The sequence below is a fragment of the Heterodontus francisci genome, chromosome 29, assembly GCF_036365525.1.
Source record: "Heterodontus francisci isolate sHetFra1 chromosome 29, sHetFra1.hap1, whole genome shotgun sequence".
NCBI classification, from domain to species: domain Eukaryota; kingdom Metazoa; phylum Chordata; class Chondrichthyes; order Heterodontiformes; family Heterodontidae; genus Heterodontus; species Heterodontus francisci.
In genome coordinates, this window is record NC_090399.1 from 4,316,243 (window position 1) to 4,330,819 (window position 14,577).

At 47.1% G+C, this 14,577-nt stretch overlaps 1 protein-coding gene across 1 annotated transcript in view; it reads left to right on the forward strand.

Moving 5' to 3' along the window:
- LOC137345645 (complement factor B-like) overlaps positions 1-14,577 on the forward strand; it is a 71,878-nt gene that overhangs the window by 26,037 nt on the left and 31,264 nt on the right. Inside the window, exons 9-11 of the mRNA XM_068008884.1 lie at positions 8,745-8,834; positions 10,798-10,932; positions 13,756-13,982. Of these exons, the coding sequence (XP_067864985.1) occupies positions 8,745-8,834; positions 10,798-10,932; positions 13,756-13,982 (452 nt within the window). The remainder of the gene's footprint in view (positions 1-8,744; positions 8,835-10,797; positions 10,933-13,755; positions 13,983-14,577) is intronic.

The following is a 14,577-nucleotide window of genomic DNA, read 5'->3' on the forward strand; positions in this document are numbered from 1 at the left end:
AGTGCTGCACTGTCAGCAGGTCAGTACTGAGGGAGCGGTGCAATGTCAGGGGGTCAGTACTGAGGGAGCACTGCACTGTCAGGGAGTCAGAACTGAGGGAGCGCTGCACTGTCGAAGGGTCAGTACTAAGGGAGTGCTGTACTGTCGGAGTGTCAGTACTGAGGGAGTGCTGCATTGTCAGAGGGTCAGTACTGACAGTGTGCTGCATTGTCAGAGGTCAGTACTGACAGTGTGCTGCACTGTCGGAGTGTCAGTACTGAGGGAGTTCTGCAATGTCAGAGGGTCAGTGCTGACAGTGTGCTGCATTGTCAGAGAGTCAGTACTGAGGGAATGCTGCACTGTCGGAGGGTCAGTCCTGACAGTGTGCTGCATTGTCAGAGGGTCAGTACTGAGGGAGTGCTGCACTGTCGGAGGGTCAGTACTGAGGGAGTGCTGCACTGTCAGAGGGTCAGTACTGACAGTGTGCTACATTGTCAGAGGGTCAGTACTGAGGGAGTGCTGCACTGTCGGAGGGTCAGTACTGAGGGAGTGCTGCACTGTCGGAGTGTCAGTACTGAGGGAGTGCCCCACTGTAGGAGGGTCAGTACTGAGGGAGTGCTTCAGTGTAGGAGAGTCAGTACTGAGGGAGTGCTGCACTGTCGGAGTGTCAGTACTGAGGGGGTGCTGCACTGTCAGAGGATCAGTACTGAGGGAGTGCTGCACTGTCAGGGGGTCAGTACTGAGAGAGTGCTGCACTGTCAGAGGGTCAGTACTGAGGGAGTGCCGCACTGTCACAGGGTCAGTACTGAGAGAGTGCTGCACTGTCAGCAGGTCAGTACTGATGGAGCGGTGCAATGTCAGGGGGTCAGTACTGAGGGAGCGCTGCACTGTCAGGGAGTCAGAACTGAGGGAGCGCTGCACTGTCGAAGGGTCAGTACTAAGGGAGTGCTGCATTGTCAGGGGGTCAGTACTGAGGGAGTGCTGCACTGTCGGAGGGTCAGTACTAAGGGAGTGCTGCATTGTCAGGGGGTCAGTACTGAGGGAGTGCCGCACTGTCAGAGGGTCAGTACTGACAGTGTGCTGCATTGTCAGAGGGTCAGTACTGACAGTGTGCTGCATTGTCAGAGGTCAGTACTGACAGTGTGCTGCACTGTCGGAGTGTCAGTACTGAGGGAGTGCCGCACTGTCGGAGGGTAAGTGCTGAGGAAGTGCCGCACTGTCGGAGTGTCAGTACTGAGGGAGTGCCGCACTGTCGGATGGTAAGTGCTGAGGGAGTGCCGCACTATCGGAGTTTCAGTACTGAGGGAGTTCTGCAATGTCAGAGGGTCAGTGCTGAGGGAGTGCTGCACTGTCGGAGGCTAAGTGCTGAGGGAGTGCTGCAATGTCAGAGGGTCAGTGCTGAGGGAGTGCTGCACTGTCGGAGTGTCAGTACTGAGGGAGTGCCGCACTGTCGGAGGCTAAGTGCTGAGGGAGTGCTGCAATGTCAGAGGGTCAGTGCTGAGGGAGTGCTGCACTGTCGGAGTGTCAGTACTGAGGGAGTGCCGCACTGTCGGTGGCTAAGTGCTGAGGGAGTGCTTCACTGTCGGAGTGTCAGTACTGAGGCTGTGTCGCACTGTTAGAGGGTCAGTACTGACAATGTGCTGCAGTGTAGGAGGGTCAGTGCTGAGGGAGTGCCGCACTGTTGGAGTTTCAGTACTGAGGGAGTGCTGCAGTGTAGGAGGGTCAGTACTGAGGGAGTGCCACAGTGTAGGAGTGTCAGTCCTGAGGGAGTGCCGCAGTGTCGGAGGGTCAGTACTGAGGGAGTGCCACAGTGTAGGAGTGTCAGTCCTGAGGGAGGTCGTGTCTCACTAATTTGATTCAATTTTTTGAGGAAGTGACGAAGATGATTGATGAAGGAAGGGCAGTGGATGTTCTCTGTATGGACTTCAGTAAAGCCTTTGACAAGGTCCCTCATGGCAGACTGGTACAAAAGGTGAAGTCACACGGGATGAGAGCTGAGCTGGCAAGATGGATACAGAACTGGCTCAGTCATAGAAGACAGAGGGGAGCAGTGGAAGGGTGCTTTTCTGAATGGAGGGATGTGACTAGTGGTGTTCCGCAGGGATCAGTGCTGGGACGTTTGCTGTTTGTAGTATATATAAATGATTTGGAGGAAAATGTAGCTGGTCTGATTCGTAAGTTTGCAGACGACACAAAGGTTGGTGGAGTTGCGGACAGTGATGAGGATTGTCAGAGGTTACAGCAGGATATAGATCGGTTGGAGACTTGGGCGGAGAAATGGCAGATGGAGTTTAATCCGGACAAATGTGAGGTAATGCAGTTTAGAAGGTCTAATGCAGGTGGGAAGTATACAGTAAATGGCAGAACCCTTCGGATTATTGACAGTCAGAGAGATCTGGGCGTACAGGTGCACAGGTCACTGAAAGTGGCATCGCAGGTGGATAAGGTAGTCAAGAAGGCATACGGCATGCTTGCCTTCATCGGTCGGAGCATAGAGTATAAAAATTGGCAAGTCATGCTGCAGCTGTACAGAACTTTAGTTATGCCACACTTAGAATATTGCGTGCATTTCTGGTCGCCACGCTACCAGAAGGACGTGGAGGCTTTGGAGAGGGTACAGAAGAGGTTTAGTTTAGTTTAGTTTCGAGATACAGCACTGAAACAGGCCCTTCGGCCCACCAAGTCTGTGCCGACCATCAACCACCCATTTATACTAATCCTACACGAATCCCATATTTCTACCACATCCCCGCCTGTCCCTATATTTCCCTACCACCTACCTATACTAGGGGCAATTTATAATGGTCAATTAACCTACCAACCTGCAAGTCTTTTTGGCTTGTGGGAGGAAACCGGAGCACCCGGAGGAAACCCACGCAGACACAGGGAGAACTTGCAAGGACTTTACCAGGATGTTGCCTGGTCTGGAGGGCATTAGCTATGAGGAGAGGTTGGATAAACTCGGATTGTTTTCACTGGAACGACGGAGGTGGAGGGGCGACATGATAGAGGTTTACAAAGTTATGAGCGGCATGGACAGAGTGGATAGTCAGAAGCTTTTTCCCAGGGTGGAAGAGTCAGTTACTAGGGGACATAGGTTTAAGGTGAGAGGGGCAAAGTTTAGAGGGGATGTGCGAGGCAAGTTCTTTACACAGAGGGTGGTGAGTGCCTGGAACTTGCTGCCGGGGGAGGTGGTGGAAGCAGGTACGATAGCGACGTTTAAGAGGCATCTTGACAAATACATGAATAGGATGGGAATAGAGGGATACGGTCCCCGGAAGTGCAGAAGGTGTTAGTTTTGGCAGGCATCAAGATCGGCGTGGGCTTGGAGGGCCGAATGGCCTGTTCCTGTGCTGTACTGTTCTTCTTTGTTCTTTGTTCTCTTCCTGTTTGCCAATATTGTTAAAGGTTCTCTTTTCAGGTGTTGTTCCTCTCTCCTTCAAATCTGCTGTTATCAGCCCTCTCCTCAAAAAAACAATCCTTGCAAACTACCGCCTCATCTCCAAACTCCCACCCCTCTTCAAAGTCCTTGAAAGTGTTGTCACCTCCGAAATCCTTTCCCATCTGTTATACATGTATATATTGTTATACTATCTGGAAAGTGTTTGGAACTAATTAGGTAGGAACTAGTTGTTATGTGTAAGTGTTCCAGTGGGGGGCCTCATTCACGGCTGCACTGGGAAGTCATGTTATATGTTACACAAGAACCAGTTGAACCAGGTTTCACAGCACAGATCATGGTGCTAAAATAAACAAGACTGACTCCAGCCTTTTCCAAGTTTAAAGTGTGAATCTTTCCAACATCTGGGAACCAGAAACAACGTAAAGATGAAACATGGTGGCAGCGAGCGTCTGTGAGTAAACCGACAACATTTTTAAAAGCATCAGATTGAGAAAAGTGACCCAAATTAGTGCCAGGGAGAGAGAAAAACTGAGTGATTTGTGTGAAAACTCTAAAAAAAAAAGATTGAAATGTCTGCTGGGACAGGAATAAATGCACAGCTACAGCCCATCATGAATTGGGGAGCTGATGATGTCGTAGAGGCATTTGAGAAGTATAAACAAAAGTGCAATTTGGCATTCGGTAGGTTTCTAAAAGGCGCTAGTGCAGAGGAGAGGGTCAGCTATATCCTTCTGTGGGCTGGAGATAAAGGATTACATTTATTTAGCAGGTGGGACCTAAGCGAAGAGGACAGCAGAAACCCAGACAAAACTTTTGAAAGATTCAGCACCCATCTCCAGCCAAAATCAAATCATCAGATATACTGATATGAATTTCAAAGCCTCAGACAGGAACTATTGACAATTTTGTAGCAATTGAAAAATGCAGCCAGAAAATGTAAATTTAAGGACACAGATGAACGGCTGATAGTTCAGCTCATTTGGGGTTCTGCACATCCTGAAGCACAGAAATCTCTAATCAGACAGGACAAGCCCACAATATTGCAGGCTGTAGACACTGCCAGAGCACATGAAGCCACGAGCAGACAGATGAAGACTCTGACCTCCCAAATGGCTAGCCTTCAGTTAAGCCAAGACACAGACAGCAGGGTCGATGCAGTGAAACAACAACTAAAGAATGTACACCAAACAGAGAGAAAGACGTGTAGGAGCTGTGAATGACTACATGAATTGACAGATAGAAGGAAATGTCCTGCATATGGATCAATTTGCAGAGCTTGCGGAAAGACCAATCACTGGGAAAAGATGTGCAGAACAAGGCAAGAAGGTGGTAGACGAGTCACCAGAGTCAGAGTAACAGGGCAAATGAGTAGCAAAAGAAACCAGAACATCCATACCCTGGAAGATGGCGATGGGTTTGAGAACATAATGGACATAGGAATCATAGAATTGCACAAAATGTCTGGATGTGACAGTTCCCAGAGAAAAGAAATTCACACAACCATTCAGATCAGGAACAGGCTGAGAAATAAGCCCACAATGATAAATCTGAAGGTGAAGATTGATACTGGAACGCAGAGTAACATCATCCTGCTCAGACTATACCAGAAGATCTTTCCTGAAAATTTGGAGAAAATTTGTTATCCAAAGGAAGGTGCTCTGAAACCAAACAACCTCATGTTAACAGCATACAGGGAACTGAGATTCGACAGCTCAGAACAACCCAAATCAGAGGGACACACATAGGAAAAGATGTTAACTGTATGTTCTACGTCACTGAAACAGATGGTCCAGCTATCCTGGGTTTGAGCAGTTCTGAAGAGCTGCAGATTATCTCAGTAAACCATGAAGTGAAGGAGATGACACTGAGGTTTGAAGATAGTACACCCATTGAAAAGTACCCTCCGATCAGAAGCAAAAGAAGATCTGATACAGATGTACCCAGAGTGTTTTGATGAGACAGTTGGATGCTTTGAAGATTTTGAGTATCACATCACTATTGACCCAGTGATGAAACCAGTGAGTCATCCTCCACGTAAAGTACCAGTAGAACTAAAAGGAAAGCTTGAAAGAGAGCTCCAAGAAATGGAAGAAAAGAAGGTGATCGCCACAGTCACAGAGACTACAGATTGGGTAAATTCCATCATAGTGAGAGAGAAGCCAAATGGATGGCTAAGAATTTGCATAGATCCCAAAGATCTTAACGAAGCAATAAAGAGGGATCACTACCCTATTCCAACATTTGAAGAAATCACACCAGCACTGGCAGGGGCAAAAGTTTTCAACAAGCTCGATACCAGAAATGGTTACTGGAATGTGAAGCTAGACGCAGAATCTTCACTGTTGACAACATTCAACACACCCTCTGGACGGTACAAATTCCTGCGTCTACCCTTTGGCCTCAAAGTGAGCCAGGATGTGTTCCAACAGAAAGTAGACGAGACATACAGGGGATGCAAAGGAGCAGTTGGCATAGCTGATAATATACAGATATATGGTGTAGATGGAAAAGATCATGACAATCATCTACATGAAGCCATGGAGAGAACCAGGAAAGCTGGGATGAAGCTAAACGCAGACAAATGCATTGTGAAAGTGACAGAATGCCAGTTCTTCGGAATGGTGTACACACCTGATGGAGTTAAGCCGAGCCCTGAAAGAATCTCAGCTATATCGGGGCTGGAAGCCCCAAGAGATAAGCGAGAGTTGAGAAGTTTCCTTTGGTTTGATACAATACATGAGCTCCTTTATTCCGCACATGTCGGAACACACGGCAAACCTGCGGGAGCTGATGAACAAAGATGTAGAGTACCAGTGGTCAGAGTCACATGACAGGAGTTTCAACAAACTCAAAAAGGAGTAATACAAGGAGACATGTCTGTCGTACTGCGTCAGAAAGAAACCTGTCACTCTGTAAGTAGATGCTTCCACAAAAGGACTGGGAGCAGCCCTGGTACAGGAGAGAAAGCTAATAACATTTGTGTCCAAAGCTCTGACATCAGCTGAGACAAGATATGTCAACATAAAGAGAGAGCTTTTGGCAGTCATGTATGGATGTGAGAAATTCCACACATATCTCAATGGGAGAAAGTTCACAGTGGAGAGTGGACAGCCTGATTGTCACTCCGATCCACATCTCTCAAGGCTGACATGAAATCACCTGCAGAGCTGTTAAATGGAAGAAAATAGAAGACAACTCTGCCAAGCAAAATACATCCTTCAAGTGACCAGGAGGAAGTGAGACAACAACTCACTGAAACACGGGGAAGAGGAGAGCAATACTTCAACAAATATGCTAAATCCCTACCCGAGCTGTTGAAAGGACAAACTGTACACGTACAGGATCCAATCATGAAAACCTGGAGCCCAGCAAAAGTTGTTAGTGAAGCTGAGACTCCAAGATCAGATATCATTGAGACTGAAACCAGTAACCAAATGAGAAGGAACAGAATCCATATTCAACCTACACCTGAGCTGGAACAACAGAAAAGACCATCAACAACATCGGAAACATCACTATCCAGTGAGACAACATTAACAATATCACCAGCAAGTGACACGACATCACCTGTACAATATGCCAACTCACCACTGAGAGCAACAAATGGCAAATCTACAGAATGGAGGCACAACATCTTACCATCCAAGCGATAATTCTTTTTAAAAATACAAGCTATAAAAGACTCTAAAAAGTGGTTCAGATTATTTCCACAAGTCGGATGATAATCTTCTTTATTTATATTGACAGTAATATTGATATGGGGCATTAAGATTTAAAGAAAGAGGGGATGTTATATATGTATATATTGTTATACCATCTGCAAAGTGTTAGGAACTAATTAACTAGGAGCCAGTTGTTATGTTTAAGTGTTCCAGTGGGGGGCCACATTCATGTCTGCACTGGGGAGTCATGTTATATGTAACACAAGAATCAGGCCCTACAGTACAAAGCATGGTGTTGTAATAAACCAGACTGACTCCAGCCTTTTCCAAGTTAAAGTGTGATTCTTTCCAACATCTGGGAACCAGAAACAACATAAAGATAAATGACGATCTTTCCCAGAACTCCATGTTTGAATCCCTCCAATCAGGTTTCTACTCCTGCCACAGTACTGAAACAGCTCTTAACAAAATGACATCCCGTGTGACTGTGACAAAGGTAAACTTTCCCTCCTGGCCCTCTGGACCTGTCTGCAGCCTTTGACACAATTGACCACATCATCCTCCTCCAACACCTCACCACGGTCGTCCCACAGCTGGGTGGGACTGCTCTCATCTGGTTCCATTCTTATCTATCTAATTGTAACTAGAGAATCACTTGCAGTAGCTTTTCTTCCCTTTCCCACATCATTACCTCTGGTGTCCCCCAAGGATCTATCCTTGGCCCCTCCAATTTCTCATCTACATGCTACCCTGTCAGTGACATCATCTGAAAGCACAGTGTTAGTTTCCACATATAGTCTGATGACACCCAGCTCATCCTCTCTCCACTCCTCCACTGTTGTTAAACTATCAGACTGCTTATCTGACATCCAGTACTGGATGAGCAGAAATTCCCTCCAATTAAATATTGGGAAGACTGAAGCCATTCTTTTCAGTCTTCATTCCAAACTCTGGTCCCTAGCTACCGACTCCATCCCTCTGCCTGGCAACAGTCTAAGATTGAGCCAGTGTGTTCGCAACCTTGGTGTCACATTTGACCCTGAGATGAGCTTCCAACCTCATATTCGTGCCATCACTAAGACCTTGGCACTTGGCACCTCTATAACATCTCTCGACTTCACCCCTGTTTCAGCTTATGAAACCCTCATTCATGTCTTTGTTACCTCTAGACTTGACTATTCCAACTCACTCCTGGCTGGTCTACCACATTCGACCCTCTGTAAACCTGAGGTCATCCAAAACTCTGCTGTCCATGCCTTAACTCACACCAAGTCCCGTTCACCTATCATCCCTGTGCTCGCTTTTCAAACTCTCATCCTTGTTTTCAAATCCCTCCATGTCCTCTCGCCTCCCTATCTCTGTAATCTCCTCCAGACCCACAATCCGCCAAGAGATTTGTGCTCCTCTCATTCTGGCCTCTTGTGCATTCCTGATTTTAATCGCTCCACCATTGGTGGCCGTGCCTTCAGCTTCCTGGGCCCTAAGCTCTGGAATTCCATCACGAAATCTCCCTGCCTCGCCACCTCTCTTTCACCCTTAAAGAGATTCCTTAAGACCTACCTCTTTGACTGAGTCTCTGAGGTGCTGCCATCCTTCAATACTGAGAAATGTTTGAGGGAGAATGGGAGCTCTGGTTAAAATCAGGGTTGAATGCAGTCACACCCTAGCAAGCAGCCTTAAAACATTGCTCTATTTTTCAGGGAGAGCCAATATGGGAGGAAATCCCAAACCAATGATGGATCGCATTCGGATGTTCCTGGATATCGAGAACTCTCGGGAAGATTATCTCGGTAATAGTCCGACGTCAGCACATCTTGCAAGAGGCCAATAGTGGCTGAGGTCAAATATTAGGGAGTGATGCATTTTGGAAGATCCAATTCAAGAGTGAACTATACAGTAAATGGAAAAGTCCTGGGGAAAATTGATGTACAGAGAGATTTGGGTGTTCAGGTCCATTGTTCCCTGAAGGTGGCAACGCAGGTAAATAGAGTGGTCAAGAAGGCATACGGCATGCTTTCCTTCATCGGACGGGGTATTGAGTACAAGAGTTGGCAGGTCATGTTACAGTTGTATAGGACTTTGGTTCGGCCACATTTGGAATACTGCGTGCAGTTCTGGTCGCCACATTACCAAAAGGATGTAGATGCTTTGGAGAGGGTGCAGAGGAGGTTCACCAGGATGTTGCCTGGTATGGAGGGCGCTAGCTATGAAGAGAGGTTGAGTAGATTAGGATTATTTTCATTAGAAAGACGGAGGTTGAGGGGGGACCTGATTGAGGTGTACAAAATCATGAGAGGTATAGACAGGGTGGATAGCAAGAAGCTTTTTCCCAGAGTGGGGGATTCAATTACAAGGGGTCACGAGTTCAAAGTGAGAGGGGAAAAGTTTAGGGGGGATATGCGTGGAAAGTTCTTTACGCAGAGGGTGGCGGGTGCCTGGAACGCGTTGCCAGCGGAGGTGGTAGACGCGGGCACAATAGCATCTTTTAAGATGTATCGAGACAGATACATGAATGGGCAGGAAGCAAAGAGATACAGACCCTTAGAAAATAGGCGACATGTTTAGATAGAGGATCTGGATCGGCGCAGGCTTGGAGGGCCGAAGGGCCTGTTCCTGTGCTGTAATTTTCTTTGTTCTTTGTTCTTTATTAGCCAGCCATTTATTTGAACGTAAAGTAACCGTGAATAGCACAAGATGTTGAAACAGCAGATTGAGGAGTTTGAGAAGAAGATTCAGTAGAATCGTACCTCCACCTCACAATTCCGGCTTGACATCTTGTGGATGTGGGTGGGGCCACTCTGAATTGCCTGGCTTGTGGAAGCCCATAAAACCTTCCCGCCAGATAGGACTAACCTCTGCTACCAGCTGGTATGTGGCCACGGAAGGAGGGTTCACGTTGCAGACTTTTAACCAGTCGGAGAACCCTTCTGTTCTCCAAGGGCAGAGCATAGAGATACAACAGCACCTTCCTACTGGGAATATTCCCCATTTAATGGAAACCTAGGGCAGCACTGAACCCGGTTTGTGATGACACCTTTCATTACACAATGTCACACATCTCCCCATGTCATAACTGTTTTTGCATCTTACACCCCAAATTTAGCCAATCAATCACATTTTTTTTCTTGTCCCCCGAAGCACCCTTTAAGTGGTGTAACCCGTTATACTGGAGCAGTGGTGCAGATGTGGGCTGTGTTCTCAGGAATGTCCGATGTGCTGGATGTGATAAGGTCACCATCCTGATAATGGAGTTATCGATTCAACATAGCAATCACTCTCTTATTGATTAGTCTGTAATAGAACCAGACGTGAAGCAAGGAAAGCCCACCAGCGGTGGAGAGCTTTGGGAAGTGTAGCCCCAACGTCCCCCATATCCAGTGGGTCTGGGTTCCCACTAGGGACTGAGATGGTTAGCTTGGCTCAGTCGGTAGCTGTCACCGAGGGAGGGCTGCACTGTCGGAGGTGATCTGGTGAGAGGTGGACACAGAAGATCCCATCGCTCTCATTGAAGAAAACCTCCAAGATGCCCCAGTGTCCTAGTCAACATTCCTCTTTCAGTGCAAAAAAAACAAACAGGGGGCAACTTTAGCCTAGTCCCCTGCCGGGCAAGGGAGCAGCCAACCAGCTCCAGATGAAGTAAACGAGCGAGACTTCACCGCGCAGATCTCACTGCGCTAGGCATCCTCCTCACACGTAACAGGAATCTGCTCTTCTGGCCATTTCACACAACCTTGCCATTCTATTCTCTTGTAGATGTCTACGTGTTTGGACTGGGGGGTGACATTGACAAAGCAGAGATCAACTCGATTGTGTCCAAGAAGAATAACGAGAGGCATGCCTTTTTCTTGGACAAGGAGGAACTTCTACATGTATTCAATGCAATGCTGGGTAAGAGAGTTTTGGTTATGTTTTGAAGGGGGGAAGCAACAACTCAACAAGGCCACCTAAATGGCCAAGGGGAAGCAATAACCAAGCCTGCAGAGAGGCCATGCCTGCAGCTGCCTAGCCTATTGCTAAGCTCTTGAAATCCCTTCCCACCTCACCACCTCCTGCTTTAAGACTCTCCTTCTAACATACCTTGTTCACCAAGCTTTGGCCGATCCAACTCGTATCTCCATCTTTGACCTGGTGTCCATTTTTGTTTCGTTGAGTCTCTGCAAAGCGTCTGAGGGAGTTTTTCTATCCGAAAGTTGCTATATCAATGCAGGTTGTTGTGGAAATGACTGCTGCTGACGTTAGATGATGGCTGTGCACAGTGATGAGAAATTGCTGCCAGGCTGCATTGGAATAGCAGACAGAGGAGGACCACATACCAGTGCTTAGTGTGCATCTGCAAAAGTCCTGCAGCTCTTACAGGGTGCAGCCCTCTGAAAAAATGTGATAAAATCTTAGAAGTTTAGTGTACAGAGTCCATTTGGCCAATTGAATCTGTGCCGACTCTGTGCTGGAACAATCCAAACTAATCCCACTGCCCCACTCTCTTCCCTTAACCCTGTATCAATCCCAAACTAATCCCACTGCCCCACTCTCTTCCCATAGCCCTGTATCAATCCCAAACTAATCCCACTGCTGCACTCTCTCCCCATAGACCTGTATCAATCACAAACTAATCCCACTGCTGCACTCTTCCCCATTGCTCTGTATCAATCCCAAACTAATCCCACTGCCCCACTCTCTTCCCATAGCCCTGTATCAATCACAAACTAATCCCACTGCCCCACTCTCTTCCCTTAACCCTGTATCAATCCCAAACTAATCCCACTGCCCCACTCTCTTCCCATAGCCCTGTATCAATCACAAACTAATCCCACTGCCCCACTCTCTTCCCTTAACCCTGTATCAATCCCAAACTAATCCCACTGCTGCACTCTCTCCCCATAGCCCTGTATCAATCCCTAAACTAATCCCCACTACCCACTCTCTCCGCACAGCCCTGTATCAATCCCTAAACTAATCCCCACTACCCACTCTCTCCCCATCGCTCTGTATCAATCCCAAAATAATCCCACTGCCCACTCTCTCCCCATAGCCCTGTATCAATCCCTAAACTAATCCCCACTGTCCCACTCTCTCCCCATAGCCCTGTATCAATCCCAAAATAATCCCACTCTCCCACTCTCTCCACATAGCTCTGTATCAATCCCAAAATAATCCCACTGTCCCACTCTCTCCCCATAGCCCTGTATCAATCCCAAACTAATCCCCACTGTCCCACTCTCTCCCCATAGCCCTGTATCAATCCCAAACTAATCCCACTGCCCACTCTCTCTCCATAGCCCTGTATCAATCCCAAACTAATCCCACTGCCCACTCTCTCTCCATAGCACTGTATCAATCCCAAACTAATCCCACTGCCCACTCTCTCCCCATAGCCCTGTATCAATCCCAAACTAATCCCACTGCCCACTCTCTCTCCATAGCCCTGTATCAATCCCAAACTAATCCCACTGCCCACTCTCTCCCCATAGCCCTGTATCAATCCCAAACTAATCCCACTGCCCACTCTCTCCCCATAGCCCTGTATCAATCCCAAACTAATCCCACTGCCCACTCTCTCCCCATAACCCTGTATCAATCCCAAACTAATCCCACTGCCCACTCTCTCTCCATAGCACTGTATCAATCCCAAACTAATCCCACTGCCCACTCTCTCTCCATAGCACTGTATCAATCCCAAACTAATCCCACTGCCCACTCTCTCCCCATAGCCCTGTATCAATCCCAAACTAATCCCACTCTCCACTCTCTCCATCGAGCCGTTTTCCTTCCACTGCATCAAATAATTATTCACTTTTCGATTCACAGATGCAATGGTCTCTACCTCAACCATTCCTTGTGGGAAATCATTCCCTGCTTCAACAACCTGTTGGGAAAAAGATATTCCCCAATGCTTTTCGTCACTCTCTTAGTGACAATCTGTCAGTGACCCATCGTCACTAGACGAAATAGTCTGTGCTATTTACTCTATCAGAGCCCTTTATAATTCACAAAAGACACTTCTCTTAGTCTTCTCTGCTTCAATAACAACTTACTTTATACAGCACCTTAACATAGAAAAACATCCCAAGGGCTTAACAAGAACATTATCAATATAGAGTTCCTGCACGAGCTGGATCCAGCATCTCAAGTCTCTGCACATGCTCGGTTACATTCTCTAAGACTTTAGATATCTTTATCTAACATGGTCCCCAAAACTGTACACAACATTAACTTTGGCCATATATGGTCTGTGTGGTAAAAAAATCATCATTACTTACTCATGTCCACTGTTCTATTTATTGTACTTTTCATGGGTTTATCTTCCTGCCCTTGTACTGACTTGCAATTCTGTTTTCGAAGCCCTCTGAAATGTTCCCTGAAAATTACACTCGGGTTCCTTGTTTTCCCTCCCAGAATGTATCACCTCACACTCAGCCACCTTAAACTGCATCTGCCACCAGTCTGCCCCTTCTGCTAAACTGGTTCAGAGATGGGGTGTTAGGAATGTCAGGGACTTAATGGATCGCAGTTCCGATGCTTTCATTGAAGTTTCAATGTTTCTTCTCTGAAGACTCTGTATCATTGTTAATTGCAAAGTTGTTATCTAGTCATTTAAGTATGATCACTTAACAACTTTGCCCTACATCAGATATGCAGGGCGAATCTACCTACGTTTTATTGGTTCCTGGTCTGACAATGCCTCGAGTTTAAAATTCTCATCTTTGTGTTCAGATCCCTTCATGGCTTTGCATCCCTTCAACCGTCTCGACAACCCTCCAAGATATCTGCACTGCTCTAATTCTGGCCCTGATTTTAATCCCTCCACCACTGGCCGCCACGCCTTCAGCTGCCTCGGCCCTAAGCTCGGGAATTGTTTCCCTAAATCCCTCCAGCCTCTTCACCTCTCTCTCCTTCCTTTAAGGCACTTCTTAAAACCAACCTTTTTGAGCAAGATTTTGGTCAGCGGTCCTAATGTCGCATTATGTGCCTCAGTGTCAAATTTTGTCTGTGAAGAGCCTTGGGATGTTTTACTACATTAAAGGCGCTATATAAATGCAAGTTGTTGTTCATGCTTGTGTATAAACAGCGCACAAAGGTCCGAAGTACAAGGACGTTAAGCTTTTCTAAGTAAGAAGAGCATCAACCCTTTAGTCTCCTGCACTTAGCGTATTTCCGAGAACTCTCCTTCCACATCTGCTTACACAGCAATGTAGTTAACTCTTACATACCCTCTGAAATGGCCTAGCAAGCCACTCAGTTGTACCTAACCGCTACGAAGTCAATAAAAAGGAATTAAACCTGACTTACCACCCAGCATCGACCTAGGCACCGGAAACGACAACGGCAAACCCAGCCCTGTCGACCCTGCAAAGTCCTCCTTACTAACATCTGGGGGCTTGTGCCAAAGTTGGAAGAGCTGTCCCACAGACTAGTCAAGCAACAGGCTGACATAGTCATACTCACGGAATCATGTCCCAGACACTGCCATCACCATCCCCGGGTATGTCCTGTCCCACCGGCAGGACAGACCCAGCAGAGGTGGTGACACAGTGG